This window comes from Lutra lutra, chromosome 17 (assembly GCF_902655055.1).
Source record: "Lutra lutra chromosome 17, mLutLut1.2, whole genome shotgun sequence".
NCBI lineage: Eukaryota > Metazoa > Chordata > Mammalia > Carnivora > Mustelidae > Lutra > Lutra lutra.
The window spans coordinates 39,173,000-39,197,127 of NC_062294.1; the positions used below are offsets into that span (position 1 = coordinate 39,173,000).

Sequence of the window (24,128 nt, forward strand, 5' to 3'; positions counted from 1 at the left end):
TCCCCCGAGGGCCAGAACCGGGCCTTGAACACACGCCTCCCACTTTGCTCCATGTATCTGTTGAAGTGGTGTGCGTTCATCCCAGTGGGCGCTGGGGGCAACTTCTTCAGACAAGCCGCCCCCCCGGAACCAAGTCCGTTTTCACCCCACCATCCCTCTGTCGGTTGTGCCCGGGCGGCAGGCCGGGGGTGCGGCAGGTTGGGGGTGTGGTCCCCTCTCTCACTTGTTTTTGGGGAGTGGCTCTCCTTTCGGGGAGTGGCTGGTCGTGTCTGGCAGCCCGGAACTCTGGGCCCGGGATGAGAGGTCAGAAGATTCTGGGTGAGTGTGACAAGTGCCGTGATTGGGGAGAGTCCAGAAGAGGCACCAGACATAAGAGGGACCTGGAGACAGAAGGCCGGGGGTCTCTGCCTCTGGGGACACAACTCCCCTCTGGCGGGGCTCTGCTGCCTTTCCACGATTCCTGGTGCGGCTTTGCTTGGGGGTGGGTTTTCCTCCTGCGTCAAGACCAGAAAGCAACACCCCTACCCCCACCCCTGGCAGCCCCTCCAAGCCGGGCTCCCCCCAACAGCAGCCCTCTGTGTCCCTCATCTCTCCACGATGTCACCCACCCTCACTGGGAATGTCAGTCCCCCCTGGAGAGCTCACAGCTTTGTCTCAGGAGTCAGAGACCCTGACTCCAGTCTGCTTTGTCCTCAGTGGCTGTGTGAGCCTGGACGAGGCCTGCCCCTCTGTGGCCTCAGTATTCCCATCTGTACAGTGGGGATGGTAATCACAGTCTTCAGCATTCACTTAACACTTGTTGGTTTCTATATCGTTATATGATTATCACATCATCATCATTATTTTCTGGGTGTTCGGCCCCCCTGCAGGCATGCCCCCTCAGTGAAACTCAGCCTCCTCTCGCCCTCATGGGCAGTGCGTCTTGCCATTGGCATAAAATAGGATGCCAGCCGGTGTCCTGCGATGGAGCACAGGAGCAGGGAGCACAGCTCTGGGGGCTGTGTTGATAAAGCCGGGGGCTTTCCGGGGGGCTCACCCCATAGCCACAGATTTATGGTGGGGTGCCCCAGGGCTGCCTGGCTTCCTGCTCCTGAAAGGAAGCCCTAGAAATTAAAAGGAGAACATTTGGAAAGGGACCCGGTTGAGGATCCGATGCAAGGCAGAGATTTGTTTCCAGAGGGGGCAAGGTCAGAGAGGAAGGCAGGTTCTGTCACCGTGTTTGCCGTGACCTACTTCTCCCAGACAAGTGAGGGCGGAGAAGGAAGTGCTCAGCTCACTGCACAACGCACAGGTCGGCCCCTGAGTCCCGGATGTCCCCTGTGCGTGCGGGCCACCCCGCCTGCTTCCCACCCCACGCCCCTGTCCCCGTCTCCAGAACACCGCGCCCAGCCCAGAGCAGGCGCCCTGCTAATGTCTGCTGCCTGGATGGATGCGTGCACATCCGAGCAAATGTTGAGGCCCCAGCTGAGCCAGAAACGAGGCCAGAGAGTCTACCGCACTGTCCCTTGGTCAGACCCGCTTTTCTCCTTGAGGAAGCCCTACAAAGAACGCCCTGGAGGAGATAATAGCAGTGTCTTTCACAATGGAAAGGTCAACCAACATGTGTTTATTGAGTGACTTCGTGGGCCAGCCCTTCGCTCCGCTTTGTAGGCGGTGACAAGACAGGCGAACCCACGGGGTGCTCTTGGTAAGCAGGTTGGAATCTAAACACACAAGAAAAATTGAAGAGCAGGCCGGAGCAGCATGGCATTGTGTAGAAATATCCAGAAAAGGTTCTGAGGCTGGGGGTGTGCCAGGAGGCCAGGGAGCATGGCTGGGCAGGAGCACTGGACGAGGCAGGGAGAAGAAGGTTGGCTGTTCCTGCCTTCGAAAGAGCTGAACGCCAGGGGTGGGCAGTGCGAGGCCTCCAGGCCAGTGTGGCAGGCACAGCGGGTGCCAGTGTCCCCCCCTTTGCTCAGCCCGGCAGCCCTGCCCTGGGACAGGGGACTTTAAACATCGTAGCTCCCCGTTTGCTCCTTCTCTCTCTCTCTCTCATCACTGCCCTTCCCGCTGAGCCCTCTTTGAAATCTGACTAAGGTTGTGAGCGCATGTCTCGGCATTTCTGGATGCAATTTGGTATCATAGCAAAGAATCAAAGGATATTTGCTATCACTTTAAAGTATGTTTCTCTCCCTCTTCCTCTGAGCACCTGACCCCACAATCATCGCTGGCTTTGAAATAATAGGCCCATCATAATTATGGGAATTAGTCTGGAGGCTTCTGCCTTATTTGCTCAACTGAGGTTACTGAGGCCGTCTTTAGGGGTGGAAAGGGTGTCTGGCAAAGGCAGGGTGGGGACAGCCAGGTAGCAGGGCAGAGGGAGGGGCCTGGTGGGGAGGAGGCGCCCACTCTGCCCAGCCCAACAGCCATGACTCCTGGGGACAGTGGTGGGCCTAGTTTCCCCAGAGAACCTAGGAGTGAAATGCCCCACGTTTATAAACGCTGAACCCAAATTTAGCAAGTGGACGCTCTGTGTGATGGACGTTTGCCACCTCCCTGAGCACTGTCCCCACATTTCGTGGCAGCAGAAACAGAGGCCCAGGTACAGATAAGGACTCGGGCTAGGACATGAAGGTGGTGGGCACCGTATGCCGTCTGTCTCCGGCTCCAAGTCCCCGGCTCCGGGGTCCGAACACGTCAGACTCTTGAATCAGCATGCCACCCACACTGCCTGCCACTTTCCAGAGGCTTCTGTGTGCCCTTGGCCAAGGATGGCAGGCAGCCGCACTGTGCCTTCGAACCCGTGGTGCACAGCCTGATTCAGTCACTGCTCGGAGCAAGCAGGGCTGAGCGCCGCTGTCACCTGGCAGCTGGCTCGGTCACCTCCCCTTCCGGGCTGTGGGGCAGCGGCAGGGTGGCGGCTCGAGGCTGGACGGGCAGGCGTCCTTCCAGAGGGTGGCTCTGCTGTTCTTACAGGGTTTTAAGGGAATAGACCGAGAGTTAATGCAGAACTCTTTCTTTGACTTAATTTATTATAATGTATGTGGCTAAAATGTAGATCACACTGCTGTTTGGATCTCCGTTTTGATTCCCAAAATTGCAATCATGGTAGGTGGATTATAACCATGCTTTAACATACAGATGAGGAAATGTATTCCTGTGCAATTTTCCCCTAAGAAGAAGTCAGAGGATCAGGGGCAGGAGTTTTGAATAACCTTGTAACACTTAGTTGTCTCTCTCGGTTATGAGATAGAAATTAGCATCACAGGACAATATGTGTTGTGAATGTAGCACTGCATGGAATATTCCTGAGGAAGAGTCTCCAAAGAGAACACGGGAACTGATTTTCCATGTGAAAGGAAAAGTCACCAGAATCCAATCTAGCAACGTGGCGTCGCCCTTGTCAAATTGTTGTTTGTCCAAAAAAGACCGCGTGCCTACTATGTGCCAGGCACCTGGCTAGAGAATGGGGATTCCAAGGGAAAACCAGACTTCCAAACCAAAACCAGACTAAATCCCCCGAAGATTTGCTGGGGGAAGCGAGCATAACAGTTACCCCTGCGTGATGCCCAGCGTGAGCTGGGAGGGGGACAGGGGAAGGGGTGGGGGGCTCTGAGCACCTGCAGGGCCAGGGTTCCAGGCTGACGGAAAGGAGCATGTAGGGAGCATCCCACAGATGGGGAAGCAGAGCCCTCTTTCCCAGTCAGGTAGTGTGTGCAGAGCACCCCCCTCTCTCCTCCCCAGGAACATATGTCTGGGCAGACTTTTTCCTCGGGCCCCGACACTCAGCAAGAAGTAGAGACAGAACAGACGGCCTGATGCGCTACCCCGGGGCGTGGCCTCTGCTCTTCCAGCAGCACAGCCATCCGGGGCCAGCACCTGCCCCACTTCTTGTGTGCACCCCAAGGTTTTGTTCCCTTGAATCATGCTTCCCCAACCTGCCCCCCCAGCATCTAGGACAGGGCTCCTGGAGCTGCTAAACCACACCCAGTGTCTGATGTCTGTGTGGACATCATGCTGGGCTCTGGCCGGGGCAATCGTGGACAAGAAAGGCCTTGGGGCAAGAGAAATTGTGAACAGTCTTGAACAGCAAATGGGGCAGGTGAGGCTCCGGTGAGCAGGCTCTGTTCCCCTTGGTGGGAGTCGAGCTCTGGTAGTAGGAACCTTTCAGGGTCTCAAGGGGAGGCTGGAGGAGTACCCTGACACCCCAGGGTAAGTGGCTGGGATGACAGGGGGTGGGGCTCTGCAGAGGCCAGACTCTCAGGGTCTCCCCTCCCCTCGGGGGAGAGCCGGCTGCGGCCCATCCCCCCAAGCGCAGGCCACCTGCCCGCAGTGCCATGTGGGGCAGGTCCACAGAGGCCAGCGAAGAACTTAAAAGGAAACGATGACTTCCTTTATTTACTCGTTGCTCAGTATTTACTGAGCACCTGTTCTGTGCTGGGAAGCTTTAGAGACACAAAGGTGAGAAAACTAAACTCCGTCCCAGCCTTTAAAAGAGTGGACCTTCTAGAGGGAGCGTCCGAAATTAGGCAGGCATCATGCTCATGGACCAAGTCCCAGACTCTGGGTGATGTTGTGAGCGTTGGGTTCTGGGGTGATCCCAAAGTCAGAAAACATCTCCCAGAGGAAATGTCCTTGGGGCGGAACCCTCAAGATCAAGTGGGATGAATCAGACAAGAAGGAGGTGGTGGTGGGCCTGGAGTCTGGGGTTTGTGCTTTGAAGTGGGACCAGAGTGTGGTGAGCTTCCGAGGTTCATCAGGAAAAAGGTTCTCGGATTTCTCCAGGGCCAGGAGAGTGGGCTCAGGATTCTCATGATGTTCTGGGGATACCCTGGACAGATCCAGAGCAGGCCAGGGTGGGGCCCCCTAAACCTTGTTGAGGGAAGTTTCCAGCTCAGGTCATACGCCCAGTCCCAGGTCACCGCCCTGTGCCCAGAGGACAACTCGAAGGCTCTTCCTCCATCTTTGGGTGTACTTTCCCAGGACGGTGCCCGGGCTGGTCAGAGGGAGTGTGGGCTTCAGTCTCCTTGCTGCAGTGGGCAGATAGGGCAGAGACGGTTAGTTGCAGCTGCCCATCACCCCTAATACTGGCCATCTCGTGGATAGACAGAGCACAGCTTGGAGAAGCCTGAACTGCCCAAGACACTTGTCTGCTCCTCTCTCTCCATCATCCCAGTCCTCTACCTCCCTGGAGGTTTTCCTCAGGTCCCCGCCCCCACTGCTCACCTCAAAGGGACATTTGGAGTAAGTCGGTCGTGTCTAGGCAGTGCCTTGAGGACAGGTGGCATATAAGCTATGACACAGGGACTAGAAAATGTAGGCGTGATGCGGCCTCGTGCTTGGATTCCCCACCCCAGTGGCTGGTGGCATTTGGCACGGGGGAAATGATCTTCCCAGTCTGGCAGTGTGAATTCTCTTGGGAATTCCTGGGGAGGAAAGCACTGGCCGTTTGACAGGCTCCCATGGCGATCCCATTAGTGGACCATTACCTGACGGGTTCTTCTGGTTTTCTGTGTTGTGAGTGTTTGGGATATCGGTGGAGGAGGAGACTGTTTGTTGAGTATCTACCTGATGCCTTTTCCTCATACTATTTCATTTGGTTTTTGCAAGAGATTGCAAAGTACGTGCCATTACTCCCATTACGTGCCATTACAGTACTGTTGTACTTTACAAACAGTGTTTGGAGGCTGGGCCCGGCTCGGAAACATTTGCCCAGGACCCGGAGTGGCAGGGCCAGACCAGAGGCCAGTGACGGTCCTCCCCTGCCATGGCGACTCTGTGGGATGTCAGGGGCATTAAGGTCTTGCAAAGCCACTATTTCATGAGACGCTCCGATTCCTTTGTGATATGTACCGTTATCCAATGATTATGTAGTTGTACCCACAAGGGGCCTAGGGCTCGCGGAGGTGTCACAGTGTGCTCGGGAATCACAGAATGGAGAACCTGAACTCAGGTCTTGGAGTCCAACAGATGGCAGGGTCGGGAACTGGTCCCTTCAGGCCAGGCGTTCTCGGAGCCGGCCTGGAGGCCTCGCGGACACCCTGCTCTGGCCTGCTGTCCCCGTCCCCCACAAACGAAGCTTCTTGTACCAACCATCCCCCCTGGGGGCTCCTTACACGACACCTCGTCCTGCGTCGTCGGCTCCTTGTCCCCTATCGGGATTCCTTTGGACGCGTCTGTGGGATTTGCAGAGTCTGGAAAGTTCCCTTTGAGAAATTTGCCAACACTTGATACTTTTATCTGTGATCAAAGGAAGAAAGAGCAGACGTGACCTTCCTGTTAGAGGCCGCTACCCAGGAAGCTGGTTCCGCCGGGAGCTAGGGTCAGTTCATTTGTTCAAGAACCATTCCCGCGCTCGAGTGTCGGGCGAAGAGCGGTGTGTCACCTACTACACGCCAGATGTGGAGGGAGAGGAACTGCAGCCTTGTTCTTCGCCAGCCACATCTGGAAGGAAAGCTGGTATCAGGAAAGAACGAAATCCAGGCTCTTCCCCCAGCCAGAAAAGCAGTGGAAGCCTCGCTCGGGATTGAACTGGTTCCTCTCCAGTAACACGCCTAATACATCACTGGGGAAGGTCACCCGTGCGGACGTGAAGAACTGCTAGGCTCTTCCCAATTCCCGCAAGAGGGGAAACAGTGAAAACTTTGCTAAAGGTGCCCTAGCCATATATGCAATTGTCCACTGCCTTTCCAGCAGCCTCGCCTCACCCGATGGGGACACGGGACAGGGAGGACCATTCCCCAGGGCATCCCCTCTGGCTTTGTTTTGCCTGCAGATACCAAGACAATGGACAGCGGGGTAGCCTCGGCCATAGCTCTGGCTCCTCTGCTCTGTGGCCTGAGCCAAGGCCAAAGGTTTTGGCTTTTGGAGTTGCACCCGCTGAACAACAGATCTCCAGAAAGATCTATGTGCTGAGATGAACAGAACAGGAGAGATTATTATTAATTATTATTATTATTATTATTTTGCTAATTTTTATATGTCATCCAAAGTAATTATTATTACAGTGTTTTGAAAGGTTTAGCACTTGTTCAAAAAAATTTTTAATTTTGATTCAGTGATAGTGTTTTTCTGATAAAGGTTCTCAAATTAAAAGGGCTGGAAGAAGTCAGTGAGGCTCAAAAATGGCAGTAACTTCAGAGCTGGCAACTGACACTTGTTTTCTGCCACTGTTTACTCTTCAATAAAAAATGCATATTTACCATAGCAACCTCCGGATCACGTGACGCGCTATCTTACCCGCTACCCTCTAAAACAGAATAGCTTCTTAAAGAAACACACACATTCTACTAGGCATGCCTTTCAGATGCAAAAATGTGTTCTTTATAAGGAAGCCCTCTTCCCTGGGATTTAATGCTAATAAACACGTCATCTTTATAGAAATCATTTTGGTCCCGTGTTTTAAATTTCAGGGCGTTCATTCTGGAAATCAAAATAAAATTACTCTTCGAAGCCCTTTTGATTATCTTGAGAATTTGCTGATTATTTATTTTAATACCGTCCTAAAAAAATATATATATATATATATATATATGTATTTGCATTTATGTGTGTGTGTGTGTATTTTTTTCCTCTCCAAACAGCGGCCGTTAGTATTATTTGGAAGGGAGTCTGGTGTAGGTTCTAATGACCTGCCGCGTCATCTGTGATTAAAGATTGTCATCTATGTGAGGCTCGCCTGCAGCCTGAATTGCTTTTCACTGTTAACTTGAAAGAATTTCCTGGGTCTTCAGAGCTTTGGGGAAATTGCACCACCCCGGACTTTGAGGAAAGGAACATTGTCCGTCATTCCTGACCTTGGGCATGTGTCTGGTTCCATAGCTTCAGGCTCGTGGGGAGAGGAGAGCCCTAAAGCCACAGGCCTTTGCTGTCCCCACTATGCCATCGTGGCACAGGACAGGTCCCTTTGGCAATATTCCTATTAAAAGCTACTATTCATTGGGGCATATCCTGCACCAGGAACCATGCTATGAGCCGTCATGTCTGCCCCCGTTTTGCAGTTAAGGAAACCGAGCCTCAGAGAGGTTTTATGTAATTCACCCAGAATCCCAATTCTTTTTTTTTTTTTAAGATTTTATTTATTTATTTGACAGAGAGAAATCATAAGTAGGCAGAGTGGCAGGCAGAGAGAGAGGAGGAAGCAGGCTCCCTGCTGAGCAGAAAGCCCGATGTGGGGCTCGAACCCAGGACCTGGGATCATGACCTGAGCCGAAGGCAGCGGCTTAACCCACTGAGCCACCCAGGCGCCCCCCAGAATCCCAATTCTAAGAATTGGTGGAACTTGGTGTTGACCTGAAACCTTGGACTTGGAACGGTTTCTGCTTAGGGTGTGGCTGGACCCTTTCTGTCACACTTAAGGTTAGAAGGACAAGTAGGGATGAGACGGAGGAGGGGACAGTGTAAGGTACTTTCCAGCTCAGAATGTTCCTCTGGAGATCTGCACAGCCTTGCCCTGTCCCAGTTTTTTGGAGCACTCTCTACACTCCGGCTTTTACCCGGGCCTGGCCACCACGTATCCTTGCAGATGCCACGGTCCTGGGGCCGGGCAGCGTGGTGGCAACGTGATGGCTGTGAGATGAGGACTGTGGCCACGGGCAGGAGGCCGGGGGCCAGGAGGGTTCCCCTTGAAGCAAGCCTGGCGGATTTTTAAAATTCCTTTCCGCTGCGTGCGGACTGGTCTGAAAAACAAGAACATATTGTGACTCCGTTATGCTTGGTGGCTTTGCGGGGAGAAGCCGAGGGCGAAGTGAGGCAGGGCTCTCCACGGCCAAGTGGCATTGTGACCTGAAGCTCGGAGGAGGAGAATCGCCCAGACCCCACGGCCCGGCCAGCCAATCCGACGGCAGCGTGTCCACGAGCCATTTCATAATTATCCATCATGACTGCCTCCATGCTGCCTCAATAGATTATTTAAAATGGTGCATGTTCTTCCCAAGCAACCTCAAGTCAGCCCGCACTATACATACATACAAACCGGGAGAGGTAATTGCTTATCATGTATCTCTTTGTTCCAGACACTTTTATAAAAGAGTATGTATTATGTATGGTGTGACCTTCAAATGTCAGGAATGTGTTGTGCAATAAACTGTCAATATTTGTGGTTATAAGGTACTAGATGACTTTTACAATAATTGGAACGGCTATATTAAAAGCTTGGATCACTCAGCTGGTTAAAGAGAAAGACACAGGCCAGCGTTCATTGGGGACTTGCCGTCTGCCAACGATTAAATGAAAGATATTGCAAGGTGCTTAAGATGTCTTCTTTGTTTAAAAAAGAATATGGTAAAACATGTCTCCAGGGGAGATGTTATCTTCAAATCATGCCTTCTCCTTTCCGTGCACTCGGATCCCAAGAGAAAACTCAGCCCCACAAGTTATGGCGACTGACCAAGTGCATTTTAAAAAAGATCAGTCCGGCCTGCGCTCGGTGTCATTTTGGTAAGAATTCCTTGAAACCTTCCAGCAGCCAAAGACATCTCCTCTGGTCTTCTCCCTAGCCTTCCCACCACCCCCTCCTCCAATAACCAAATGAAGGGGCTGTAAATTATCTTAAGAGGATCTTAAAAGCTACAGGTTTTTTTTTTTTATAAAGAAAATAAATGATGTAGAGATCTTTGGGGAATTTATGCTTTACTGAAAGTAGAGGCTTCTATAGTTTTCTTTCTTTTCTTTCTTTTTTTTTTTTAAGAAAGGAGTACTTCATTTAAATGATGGAAAAAAGGAGGCATAACAAATATTTTACAATAACTACAATAGTCATTGGAACATGGATTACTTTAAAAATATCTGTTTCACTGTATTCTTCTACCGATTAAGTTCTCTTTATGCATAGGGGTGGCTGATTCTTCTCATGTCAGCGAGATCTTTCTTTAAAAGCCAGAAAGTGGGCAAGTGAAATAGTAGATGGCGCCTTAGCACCATGTCCCCATCTTCTAGAAAGCCCACCTGCGGCCTTGCTCATTTTCAATGTGTGTTCATGGTTCTTTCCACCTGGATGGAGAGGGAGCTGGAAGTTTTTCCCCTGCCCAGCCCACCTCCTCCAGGAAGGCTTCCAGCATGCCCCTGACCTCCTGTGCACTCCACTGGTGTCACACTCCAGCCCCTTAAGGTGCTGAGCCCTTGGGGGGGCACTTCTGGTGTTTTGCTGCTGCCCTGGGTTGGGTTCTCCCAGGCTATTCAACGCAGTCTCCCTCTTGAGGCCAGGAGCCAATCTTGGCCTCCGAATTTCAACTTGTTTGCCTCCTCTGATTCTCTACTGAAAAATGTACAGTTAAAAAAAAAAAAGTGTGTGTGGAGCTCCTGCTTTGAGCTGAGGGCCTACCACAGGCGGCGATACAAGGCCACACGGCAGTAAATGGCCCGTGTTCGTGTGCACCCATGTTCTGGGGAGGGGACAGGCAGTAAGCAGACAATGCATGGGTCCCTTCCCGTCTGCAAGGGGTGGTAGGTGGGTGCTGTGAAGGAAGAGGCCAGAGAAAGAGCATATGGGGGGTTGGGAAGTGTGCTGGATGGCGTGATCAGAGACCCCTTCACCTTTGGGACCAAAGCCTGAATTGTGGGTCTCCCTGTGAGTTCTGGGGAAAGAGAATCCTGGGTGGAGGGACAGACAGCAGGAGCAATACTCTAAGTTGGGTGCCATCTGGGAGAGCTTGAGGAGAACAGAAAATGGGCTGGAGTACAGTCGGGAGTCTGAGGAGGTCAGAGCAGTTGTGGGGGGGGCACTTAGGAAGGGGGGTTGCAGGCCATGAGAAAGAGTTAGGGGTAGAACCAGTGGCCTGCCCTTCTGCTCATAACTTGGCTTTTTTCCGGAGGTGGCGGCTCCCCGCCGGCCGTCCGTCCCCAGACTCAGTCTCCTACCTGGTTCTCTTCAAAGGCTGGGTTCACAGATGATCCCATTCTGCACTGGTCACCTTCACTGTCTCTGGGATGGGTCCTCTCAGGTCCCTGGCCAGGCCCGAGGGAAGAGAGGGGTGTGCAAATCCCAATGAGACCCATCCCACTGATAAAGTCTTGTCCTAGGTCACTTCTGGGAGGCCCACATCCTGCCTGCCGCACGCAGCCACGGTCACAGCCCCCAGGTTGGGGACGAAAAGCGCCTGCCCATCGCCAGCCCTGAGGGCCTGGGGAGGGCTGGCAACGTGGTTGTCAACAGCAGCGTCGCTCAGTGCCAAAGGGAAGAGACCCCATGGGTGGCCCAATCACTAGTGGGGGTGTCCCACACACTCCCCTGCCAGACAATTAAGAAAGGGCTCTAGGCTTGGTAAAACCAGAAACACATTTGGCCCACAGAGCTTGATTTTGAAGCCCTTGTGTATTTTAAGGGAAATTTAATCCATGTGTTTCTGATTCATTTTCACTTAACTCATCAAAATGTTGCTTTAGAGAAGCTATTTGAGATCCTAGTATCTTATATTTTCTCTCTCTCCAAATTGTAGCCCTTTTAATGACCTATTTCCCCAATTCCAGAAATCCTGTCTTGCCAAAAGCAAATGGAGCTCTGCACGGTTTTTGAGCTTGGGTTGAAGGTGAGAAAAGGAAGTGGCAGAGAACGTTTCACCTCTCCCCCTCTCCCCCTTTACGCACGGGGTTCAGCTTCCATGTGCTGGGCTTGCCAGGGAGCCCTGCCCGGGCTCTAGTCCTAAGAGCCCATAAGGAACTGACCTTCCACAAGTGGACATCCTTTTCTAAAATAGCTCTCTCTTTAAACAAATACTTTAACCAGTCCATAGTAATGCCTAACTGTTTAACATGACTATATATGGCATCGTAACAGAGAACTCCGATGAACCAGAGACACCAGATTAATACTGACTCGGGACACAAGTTTCGTCTCCCAAGAGTTAAGCAGAATTATTTGCAGGAACGTTCCAATTTTTCTGCATACCACTAATTTAAAATCATTTTTTAAACTAAAAGGAAGTCTTCCCTGAACCAGGCATCTCTACCACAGAAATCACTGTTCTATCTGTGTTAATTTTAAAAGTTTTCAAAACAAGGGAAAGTGTTAAGCTTTGGAGAGGAGGTATATACATTCCTTCGGACCTTCTCCAAGGTGTTAGTTTTTTTTTTGTTTTTGTTTGTTTGTTTGTTTTGTTTTGTTTTTCCTGGAAAGATTTTAAAGTGCCGGTATCTGCGGGCAAAGGAATTAAAAAAGATGCAATTTTTCCGTGTTCTGCTCACCCCTTCGACTCCCCAAATAGGTTTCTTCTTCATTAATGAAGCGAGAACCGTGCTTCTGAGATGCTCTTTGCACAAGGCAGACTCTCAGAATTAACTACACAACTCACCTGGGAAAATGCATTTTCTGTTACACAGGAAGTTCCCTAGAAATTAAAATGCCACGGCATTTTGTGTCATGAAGTACTAAGTGCTCAGGTGTCCAGACAGCGCCCCTAGCTGCGTGCGGTTGCCGGGAGATCTCTCCGGTGTCTGCGTGGACTCCACAGCAGGCGCAGCAGCCTTGTCATTTCTTTTAACGGAAATCTTCCCAAGATCTGCTTCTGGACTCGTGAAGGCTGAGGCCACACCTTGGCAGGATGGAGTGAGAACAGGCATACATGAACACTTTGAGAGGAACCCTCTCTTTGCTTTCAGTTTTCTGTCTCCGCTCTGTCCCTTTTGGGACCCCGGGCCGGTTCTGTGAGTCGGTGAGACCGCCTGTGGGACTGGGATTAAGCCCCTGACCAGGAGAGGAGGATGCTGCCTGGGCCGTCCCCAGTGGCCTCCGACGATGACGGCTCTCCAAGTCTCCGTGGCTTTCTCTCGTTGGTGCAGAGTCTGCCGTGGGGTGTCTGCCAGCCATCTGGAGACTCAGTACCCCGTTGTTTGTGATTCTTGCCACCCCAACCCTTGTGTTGCAAGGCCACCGAGGCAGGGGGAGAGAGGGAGGGCAAAGCGTCGGCCCCAGCTATTGGCCGGGACTTGCCACCTGACCTCAGCTTACTGCAAACGAGGTTGGGGAAAGTAGGAGCAGGGGGCCTATTTAGGAGAACTGACTGTCTCTTTCATGGTTTTTCCCTCCCGGTTCCCTGAGACCCATCTCTGGTCTCTCATTTGGCTAAGGATGAGGCAAGGCTGGGCAGTGGGGGAAGATAACCTAGAAGACGGGACTACAGGAGTCCAGGGAGCTGGAGGGGAAGGGTCGGGGAGTTCCATCCTCTGGGCTAGATGGAACCAGGGCAGGCGTTGGGCAAAGGGATTTACCCGAGGACCGCCAAGCGTTAGGAACCCAGAAGGAAAAGATGCCACCTCCTGACTCCCAAGCCAGCCTTCTTGGCAAACAAGCCTATTTTAAATATGTACCAAGGAAGCTCAGTGTTTAAAGAGAACCTGGGGGAAAATCTACCCTTAAAATACAAATTTATTTCATTAACTAAGTTTTTACACTGCAGACATATATATGTAAGGTTAAGTGTATAATGAGGCCCCGTAAATTCAAATTATATTCACGTCCAGCTGGATAGCCAACTTCGAGGATGGATTCAGACAGCGGCTGGTAGTATTTTGTGTGTGTTTAGGCTTTAACTTTTGGAAAGTTGTTTGTCTTCCTAAGCATTTGATTCTTTGTCTATCCAGGCTGCCGATTTGTGGCTCAGCCGAGAGACGGAGACGAGGCTTCTAACAGGCTCAGTGCTATGTTTAATCCCCCTGGGCCTTCCTTTCTCCCACCCTCCCCCTATGAATGCTAAGAGGGGATGGGGGAGGTAATGCACCTTAACGTCCCCTTGATCTAGGCCAATCTTGCTGTACATTTGGAGGATTAGAATAAGCAGATGGAAATGTGAGAGGCATGGTGTCTGACCTTGAGATGACAAAATTAGAAAGGTCTTGTCTTATGTTCCCTCGCCCCCCAATAACATATACTTGAAATGTAGCTTGCAGAGATTAGGTCCATCTTCTCTTTCTCAGCAAGCCAATATCAGCTTGTAGGAATAGGAGAAAGCTTGTGGGGGTTTTGATTCAAGTGGACAATTCACTTGTTCTAAGTCAAAACTCTGGATGTGTTACGCAGACGCCCCGTGTCCCTCTGGAGTATCATTTGCTGTATCCACATAGGACATCCGTTTCTGAAGAATAGAGCTCCTATTTAATGGGGTCAAGAAATGAAACAGGAGCCCTTGGAGTTCTTTCTCTGCTGTTTCCCCATCACATGAGGCTTAGAACCCACCCAGGCCTCCCAGTCTGCAGCCAGATGCCTGGTCCTGGGGACACCCCGGCCTCTAGGAGTGAGGAGTGAGAAAGGACTGGCCTTTCTTTCACAGATAAGCCAGGAGGAGCAGACGACAGGTCTGAGGCTGACCACTTTCCATCTACCCAACACACTTAGAGCAAGTGTCTGATTGGGGAGAAGAGATACTGCAGGTTTTAGGAAAAGGACTTAAAAAGAAAAAAAAAAAGCTGGAACCCATCCATAAATGGTCCGAGGAAGGATGACGAATGTGACTTTTATGATGCTTCTTCCTTTCTACTGCCTGTGTCCTGGAGAGTCTGGGAAGGCCGGTCCATCTCTAAGCAGGTCCTATGAAGCGACCAGTGCTGTGGGACCACAGTGAAAGCCTGGGGGCTCCGTTCTGGGCAGCCTCGCAGGAGGACAGCTGTCTGTGCTTTTATACTCTGGGTAGAGAAGGAGTCCTCTTGGGTCCCCAGTGTGGTTGGACCGAGTCTGGCACACCATGCTCTCTGCTACCCATCCGGGCTCGGGCACCCACTCCCACACAGGCCCTTCAAGGGTGCGGCGTGGCCAGGCTTCCTCAGCCACGGTTGTCCTTGGCGTTCAGCCGCCCGGACACTTCCTAGGACCACCCACAACTCCCCTTCATCGTAGCTCAGAGTTTGTTTTTTCTAGTTGGATTAGTCTAAGAGTAAATGCCATAGGCCTTCTGGCCCTCCGAACAAAACAAAACAAAAGAAAACAAAAAATAAAACACCATTTCTGTGTAGAGTGAAAATTAGACTCTTAAATCTGCAAAGAAAGCTGTTTATCTTACAAATTTATTCTTTTTATTGGGCCACACATGTCCAAGATAGAAAGATAAAAGAAAAACAGATACAGGCCATCACTTAGACTGACATAGAGTGAGGCCCTTCTCATCCTCAGCTTCCGTAGAACCTTCCAGACTGGAACGTGGGCCTTCTCTATGTATTGGTCTATCATGTGCCCTGGACAAGGACTCACCGAAAACCACAGTAGAAGTTTGTCCTCCATGCTCTCTCCCTCCCACCTTTCCACTGCTCACAAATGGGCTCTGTTGGAGGAAGGCTCTGGGGAAGGGGCTCACGGGCAGATGGTGCAGCATGGGGCTTTGCAGGAATTAAATGTCAACAGTCCACGCCTGCCTACCACCTCTGTCCTGAAGCCAACATCCGGGGCACTTAGTTCTGCTTATAATTCAAACTGACAGCTGTTGGCCTCCTCCCTTAAATAGGGTATCTTAACTCTGTTGCAGGGAGCACTTGGTGGGATTTTAATCAGGTTCTTTGTGATTTTTTTTTTAACATCTTAATTTTGTTTTATTTGTTTCATGTTCCAAGATTCATTGTTTATGCACCACACCCAGTGCTCCATGCAATACGTGCCCTCCTTAATACCCACCACCAGGCTCACGCAACCCCCCATCTCCTTCCCCTCCCAAACCCTCAGTTTGTTTCTCAGAGTCCACAGTCTTTCAGGCTTTGTCTCTCCCTCCGATTGACCCCAATTCAGTTTGCCTTTCCTTCTTCTAATGTCCTCCATGTTATTCCTTATGCCCCACCAGTAAGTGAAACCATAGGATAATTGACTTTCTCTGCTTGACTTATTTCACTCAGCATAATCTCCTCCAGTCCTCTTCATGTTGATACAAAAGTTGGGTATTCATCCTTTCTGATGGCCGAATAATATTCCATTGTATATATGGTCCACATCTTCTTTATCCATTCTTATGTTGAAGAGCATCTCCACTCTTTCCACAGTTGGTTATTGTGGACATTGATGCTATGAATATTGGGGTACAGGTGGCCCTTCTTTTCACTACAACTGTATCCTTGGGCTAAATACCCAGTGGTACAATTGCAGGTTCATAGGTAGCTCTATTTTTAATTTCTTAAGGAATCTCCACACTGTTTTCCAAAGTGGCTGCACCAACTTGCATTCCCACCAACAGTATAGGAGGGTTCCCCTTTCTCCACATCTTCTCCAACACTTGTTGTTTACTGTCTTATTAATTTTTACCATTCTAGCTGGTGTAAGGTGGTATCTCAATGTGGTTTTGATTTGAATTTCCCTGATAGCTAGTTTTTCATGTGTCTGTTAGACATTTGTATGTCTTTGTTGGAGAAGACATACTATCCATTTTTTGACATGACTATCTGTTTTTTGGGTGTTGAATTTGAGGAATTCTCTATAGATCTTGGATATCAGCCCTTTGTTTGTGGTGTCGTTTACAAATATCTTCTCCCATTCCATGGGCTGACTCTTTGTTTTGTTGACTCTTTGTGATTTTAAGTTGACCTCACAATCCCACAAAAGGAAAGCTGAAGAATGCTGGGGGGACAAATGCAACACATTTGGGATTGGCGTGGCTAGGGGTGGGAGGTTGAGTGGGATACAGCATTCCAACTATTTCAACCCAAGTTGTGGTTGACTTGAAGTTGACATCCGGCCATTGTTTCCCTGGGCAGCAGCCCCTCGTGGACCTAACCTATGGGCTGTGGAGCACCCCACTATGACTGTGGGGGGACCCTGGTTTGCCATGAAGTGGCAAAATAGATCATTTTGTGCCCCCTTCCCGATTCAATACCCCCTTAACACATTCATGTGGTTGACCAGAAAGCTGGTGCTAGGTGGGTTGGGTTCTAGATGCCTGTAGACCCAGTCCTTTTATCTGTGCAAAATTATGAGGGCAAAGACTGCTGGGCAGACATACCCTTTGAACAGCTCTTCCAAGGTTGGTTGGAGGAGTTGGAGAGTATGGGATCAAAAGTGAACCTTCAAAGAACTTTTCCAGGGTGATGCTATCGCTGTGCATTAACCCAAATGCAGAGAGGACGCTTGAAGCCAAGGGTTTCCACGGTTGCTTGGAGCCAACATCCAAATAAGAATTAAATGTGATTGCCTTCATCTTGTGCACGGCCTATAAGTCTGTCCCTTTTGGCTGTTAGCGGAGAACACCAGGAACGGATGTTGTAGAATAAAAGCAATTTGCATTTTCCATTGCTTGGAAGGTACAAATCTTATTTATTCTGCTTCTCTGCAGAACTCATAGGTCTGCTTATTATCTGAGAAGGTCCCCTTGTTCTTCTAGCAGATCCACCATGGGGCCCAGAGGGTGGGCTGGGAGTGGCATCAAGGACCCCGCCAGCCCCAGGAGCTCGGGTTCTGTGCTAGGGGTGGCCTCCAGCTCTGCAGGGAGGCCCGAGGAGAGGGCTCCAGTGCCTCCCCTCACAAGAGCTGCAGATTCCCGGCTCCTACCCTGCTCCCTGAATGTCGGCTCTCTGGCAGTGCGATGTCGGGCCTCGGGTATTGCAATAACATATCCTCCAACCACTAGATATTTTCACGGTTTTATTTACTATTATGTCCCATCATTTCTGTGCAGAAGGCAGCCGTATGTAAATTTTATTCCATTTTCTAATGGTTTGGGTTACATAACAAATAACAGCAGGAAAGAAAATTTGTATTGATACTTTACAGAGGAAGTTCTCAAGTCACTGCACAAAGATTTAACTGCTTGGCTCGAAGTTTATGGGAGTTTTGCAGCTGAGTTTCTGCACATGACTTTGAATATGTCACTATATGTTTATCATGGGCTAATTGTGGAATCGCATTTCCATACTTTTTCTTCTCCCTTTCATAAGATTACAGCAGCCAGCGATGGATACCAAGCTCTACAAGGAAGAAATGATCAGTTGTGGATAATTGTCTTTCCTGTCCCAAAATAACTGTATGTCTGCATGTCTTCGGGACTCGGCCGAGACACATTTTTTTCCCCATTTGTTGCTAGATATAATGCAAATGTGATTTCGATCTTATAGCGAGCTCTCACCAGCTAGTCCATATTACAAATTAATCAGATTCAACAAACACCAACATTTTTAAACTTTTGGAAAAAAAATATTTAATAGAAGCTAAGCAAAAGAAGAAATCAAACCAGCTGCTGACACAGCTGTTTCTTTTCTTGTTTAATTCAGTTCAATATAAAGGTACCATATGCTGCTTAAAATGATGATGGGAAAGATGAAATAATTTAAGAGAATAACAAGAAAATACATGAATTGTCAGCATTCTGTCAGATTTAAAGAATGAAATAGACAGGTGTAGTACTGACATGTTTAACTTTGTGTGGTGTTAGCAGTTTTGGTGCGAACAGCTTCTGACGTGCTGAAGTGATGTGAGAACATTTCTTCTCCGCTGCAGACATCGGCGAGGAGGCTGGGAGAGCCGCTGGGGTCCAGCAGCCCTCGCTGCTTCGAGACAGGAGCCTGGGCTCAGCCATGAAGGACTGCCCGTACTGTGGGAAGACCTTCCGGACATCCCATCACCTAAAGGTGCACCTGCGGATACACACAGGTGAGAGGCGCAGGCGCATTGCTGTGCGCAGTGTCCAGCAGGGGCCAAGCTCCCGGGCCCGGGTCACCCCCTGTGTTGCCACCAGCACCGCCGCGCTCTCTGTGGGCCAGGCCGGACCCCGCTGCGGTGGGGGGACCCCATGGGGTCCTTCCGCCCCGGTTCATCGCTGCGCAGCCAGCCTCCCTCCTGAGCCGCATTGGGCGGGTAGACACAGACCCCCCTCCTGTGGCCCGGGTGTAGGAGGAGGATGCTTGGTCATGGTCGCAGGGTCGGTTTGGTGATGTGTGTAATGGAGCAGGACCCCTCGTGCCCTGGCACTGACCAGGCGCCCTGCAGGTGCAAAGCTTGAGAGCTGGGCTCAGACTCTGAGTATGAAAGGGAACAGGGGAGCTCCCTTCCTAGGTTCCCAGCTGGGGTTCCAGGCCCACACCAGAGGCCGGGCTGGTGGCAGCAACCCACTGCCTGGGATGGAGGACTGGCTCTGCGCTGAGTCCCCTCAAAAAAAAAGTGGAGGTGCTCTTAATCAAACAGGTGAAGGGGCTGCTGGACCATGTGGTCATTTCTCCTGTTTCCACGTCCTCCTAGCAGTTTGAAATGAGGACATTTTGGAGGTCTGTGTGCCTTGTTCCTTGGTCATTTTTCTTTTCTTTCTGTCTGTCTTTCTTTTTCTTTCTTTCGTTCTTTCTTTCTTCTTATTCTTTTTTTTTTTTTTTGTAGCTTTTGTGCTAGTTGTTTGCACATTGCCAATACAAAAAAAAAAAAAAATCTATCTGAGATATGGACACCTCCATTTTCTTTGATTTTTCTCCTGACACTTTATCTATTGGAGTATGAGCTGCTTCAGAGGATAGACAAATATGCCATCTATTTTCAAAAATAATTGTGGTCTATTTCCCCAGGAATCAATAAAGCTCAGGGTTGTGCAGGATATTTAGTGCATGTGGGCCTCATGTGCAGCGTGTGGTTAAAGAGAAGGAGGACCTCACCTGGAACCTCACCTGGTGCCCGCAAATCTCCCTGACACTGAGAGGGGAGCCCTGAGAATGGGGGGCAGTGGGCCGTGGGCTGCCATCTTTATTCATGGCCAAGGCACAGTTAAGCCTCACCATCGTCCATCCCTCCCAGCCGGCAGAGCCCTTCTCTCCTAGAGTCATCCGCAGCAGAGAGGGAGCCGCTGAGACGAGGCACCTGTTCGCTCCCTCCCCCAGGCCTTGTGGGATCTGACCTATCTTGCGCCATTCTTCATCCTCATCTCTCTCCAACCCTATGGCCTTCTTTGGGCTCCTCCAGTGCAGAGAGCCAATTCCTACCACAGTGCCTTTGTACCCACCGTGCTGTCCCCCTGGAATGCTCTTCCTCCAGGTGGTCACTGGGAGCTTAGTTTGCATGGGAGTGCTTCAGAGAGACCATGTCTGATTACCCCGTCCAAAATATCCCTCGGGCCCCTGGTTCAATTTTCTTCCTAAACTTAGCACTTCCTGAAATTATCTTGTTCAGTTCAGTGGTTCATTTCCTTAGGCGCTGTTTGTCTCCCACCAAGTCAAATGTGAGGGTTGCAATATTGTCCATGTTTTTAATCGCTGTACTTTCTAGAACCCTAGGGCCTACCACAGCCCCTAACACATAGTAGGAACACAATAAATTTATTTGAAAGCTTGAATGTCAGAACAAACTTGAGAATAAGTGAGTGACCTTCTTCCTGTAGTCTCTGGACTGTGCTGGGTGGCATGGAGGGGACAAGGGCAGTGAGGAACATGGACCCTTCCCCGGGGAACCTGCGGTCCTTTTGGAAAGGCAACCTGTATACATGAGCCCATTGGAAGCCATGATATGACGACGGTTTCAGATGGGAGACTCTCTCCCCCAGAGCTCAGTGAGGGGTTCCTGAGTGTCTGCCTCAGGGCCTTTGCACTTCTCTGCCAGACAGGTGCATTGGCTTGTTCCTTCATTTTCAGAGTTTGGCAGAGTCCCCTTTTCAGTGAGGTCTTCCAGTGATCGGGCTCAGGATGAGGCAGCTCAGATATCTGGCCTTCTGAGATCATACCGATGTCCACTTTCTTCCCCAGGTTGGGTTTTGACGGTAGTTGGGGAAGGAGGGGGCACAGATGCCAGGAAGTGGGAGGCAATCCACTTCCTGGGGTACCCATTGTTGGGCTGTCTGCAGGAGTGTGGACACCTGGCCAGGCGTGTCCTGTGTACTGTCCTTTTATTAGCTATAGACCCAGGCCCCTGGGTCAAGCTTACCATGCGGCTGGTGGCTCACCGGAGCAGAGTCTGCCCTCCTAGGCAGTGTGGGTTAGGAAAGAAAAGGCAGTGCCTCCCAACCAGGAGTTTTGCTGACCTCACGGGGCCTAACTCTCATCAGCTGGCCCATCAGCAATGGTAGACACTGTGCAGAATATTTCCAGTAAAGCAGGACCAAACCTGGCGGGAGTCCCACTGAACACGGGTGGATGCAAACGGATACCGCTTTTTGAAGTTTTAAAGCCTGATAAAGGTTATTTCCCCCCCAAATTTCCCCTTCCTCTGCTTCACAAACTTCTGAGGTGTGTGACCATAGTCTTTGAAGACGCTGAGAGAAGCAAGACAGGGCTGTGGACAGAGGCATTCCGGAAACTTCCCGGAATAAGGGAGAAAATGACAGAAGCCATGGAAACATCACACCGCCAGCCCCCCTCAGAAACAGCATTTGCTGTTTTTAAAAGGCAGAATGGTAACCAGATAAAGATCAATTTCCTTTTTATCAAAGAACAAAGAAGTTGGAAAATGCTTATACTCGTGCATTTGAATAGAGCAGAAAGTGTTACATGTTCTAAATCACCAAAATAAACATCCATTACGACAATGTTGAAGTGTAGATTACACGAGCAATTAAAAATCAAAATCAAGCTATTTGTTAACGAACCAGGGGACCCTGGGCTCCGGTTGTGGGGGCGTCCTATGCCGCCTCGCCCCTTTCTCTTCGTGTTCTTGGATTCTGAAGCGACATGGCCAGCGGGCAGCCGCCTGTGAAACCGAATCCGTGTTTTCCAAAATACCATCTTCTGAAGTTTTTCCATAATGGACCCATACGAGCACATTTAAAAATCCAGTGTGTAATAAATATGTTTTAATTGGTCAGGAGATGAGGTGGTACATTCACCGTGTTTTCCTGTTCTGCTCCATCTTTATGAGCCGTCTCGATCATATAACAGCCACGGGTAAAAACCGCTTTCCTTTTTTAACTCCACTACACATTCACTCAATTACTGCCCTCCTCCTCCCAATACCTGTGTATTAGGGAGGTGCTGAGTAGATGCCCCATCAGGTTGCCTTGAACACCTAGGGGCTCAGGAGAGCCTGCGGGAGCTAGACCGTCTCTGCCGGCCCCTGAGCCACAGCCAGATCCATGTGGGCTGGACGGAGGCACACGGAGGACTCCGGGGCCTCACATCCCAGAGGCCATCCCACCCTGACTCTGGCGGGACAGATGCTGATTCCTGCCCACCCAGGGGAGGCTGAGCTGCTTTCCCATTTCTCACAGTCTCTGGGGCTAATTAAGATCCGATCACTGGATGTGTGTCATTGGTCTTCTGGTGTCCACGCCGGTGATTTGAATTCAGAGCCCGTCAGCACAGGCTCAGAAAAGAAATGGTGTCAGGGCTCTCTAGAGAAATAGTATATATAATGTACAATATGTCCTATGTATATGTAATATATATTATAGATAATCAAATAATAGGTTATATATATGTATATATAAATATTTAGTTTTTTGTATTTTTTAAAATAGTGTATACATATACACACATACATATATATATGTATATATGTAAAGGGATTTATTGTAAAGCATTGGCTCAGTCAGTTATGGAAGCTGAGACATCCTAGGATTGGCATTCGGCAAGGCAAGCTGCCAGACCCAAAGGAGCCAGTGGGGAAAGTCCCAGTCCAAGGCCAAGTCCACAGGCAAGTGAAGGTGGCAGCCCCAGCTGGAAGACAGGCGGAGAGAGTGAATTCTCCCTTACTCAGCCTTTTGTTCCGTTGGGGCCTCCAATGACTGGATGAGCTCCCCCCTCCCCCGCCCCATATACATACACGCTGGGGAGGGCAATCTGCTTTACTATCTGAATGGGCAGTCAGCCCATTCAGATAGCTCATCTCATTTGGAAACATCCTCCCAAACACACCCAGAGTAATGTGTGAACAAATGTCTGGGTGCACATGACCAGTAGACACAAAAAATTAACCATCATAGGTGTACAGCAGCAAGCGTTTAATCCTAATGAGCTACAGGAGGCAGAGATGTCTCCTAGGTGGCCCCCGACCGAGGCTGGACAGTCGTTTTATAATAGGCTGCCTGAAAATGCACTTCCTTCTTTCCCTCCCTGCCCCCTCCTCCAGCTCCATCTCAGGGAGACCCCCAGAGCCCCGTGTGTCCAGTTTGCGTACAGGAGGTAGGCATGTGCTGATCAGTCGGTCTCTGAAAGGCTGGAGGGGGGTCTGTCCCCCACACGAGCCCCAGACATGTGTCACCCCACCTGCTGGCCGCAGGACCCCAGGTTGGGTCCCCTCCGACGGCTCCCCTGTGTGTTGGCTTCCCTAGGAGGCTCCCTGTCATCTCCGGAATGACCATTGTAGAAAAATGTAATAAGGAACCTCACTCATGAAAACTTGGAGGCACGAAAGTTCAGGGACTAATTAAAAATAAATCTCATTAGTTTTTTTTCCCCCTCTCAAATTATGCGAGTGGTTTATTAATCTGGTTTTGATGTGTTACATGCATTCGTCCAGCCCGGAGTTGAGAACCTCTTTATGAAAATGGATTTGCGCAGGGAAGCCAAAGGTGGTTTTCAAGGGCTCTCGGCCGTGGGCAGGTGGGCACGCTCAGCTCTGTTCACCCCTGCCGGGAGGGTGTCTCCCTGACTCGGACACTGGATGGGGTGCCCTCATTGGCTCTTGAGTGAATGCTTACTCCCAGGCAAAGACCACCCTTATGTCCTGCAGGACCCTCCAAGGGATGTGTGCCCAGCTGGGGGCGGGGGCCGGGATCGTCCTGTCTCCTGACCGAGGCTGTGTCTACACAGTATGGTAGCTAACAGCGGGCCGCAGGAAAATGCGGCCAATAGGGACAAGGTAATAAGAACAATAGTATTAACAGTGGCCAGCACTGTGCCGAGCCCTGCATGTGATTTCCCTCCTCAACCCTCACAGCAGCCCGGTGACCAGGGGCCACCTAGAGATGGGAAGTGACCCACTCCAAGTCTCCTGGCATTGACTGCAGGTTACAATCCAGATCTGTCTCTTTATGGCTGTGCTGTATTGATTTTTTTTTTTTTTTTTACTTTTCTCGGTGGATTTTTGGGCCTGTTTTAGGGAATTAATGCAACATTTCTTTGACAGTGTGTGTCCACACCATAACCAGCGGGAGGAAAGGAAGTGACTTGTACCCACAAGGTGTATTGACGCAGCCTCCCGGCGATGTAAAAGGGAAGTACTGTACACCCCAGCTCCTCCTTTACCCCTAACTCAGACTGGCCTGCGGCCAGGCCTCCTTGACCCCACGTGCCTCAGTTTCCCCATCAGCACAGAGAGGTTAGGGAGGCAGTGAGGCAGGGAAGCG

General features: G+C 50.4%; 1 protein-coding gene across 7 annotated transcripts in view; it reads left to right on the plus strand.

Annotated features, from left to right (window-relative positions):
- Nucleotides 1-24,128, plus strand: part of ZNF536 (zinc finger protein 536) — a 424,494-nt gene that overhangs the window by 248,170 nt on the left and 152,196 nt on the right. For 6 of the 7 annotated variants that reach the window (XM_047712032.1, XM_047712038.1, XM_047712033.1 and 3 more), the window contains 2 exons: nt 18,374-18,526; nt 23,909-23,962. In XM_047712032.1, the coding sequence (XP_047567988.1) occupies nt 18,374-18,526; nt 23,909-23,962 (207 nt within the window). The remainder of the gene's footprint in view (nt 1-18,373; nt 18,527-23,908; nt 23,963-24,128) is intronic. The other variant, XM_047712037.1, reaches the window with a different exon arrangement.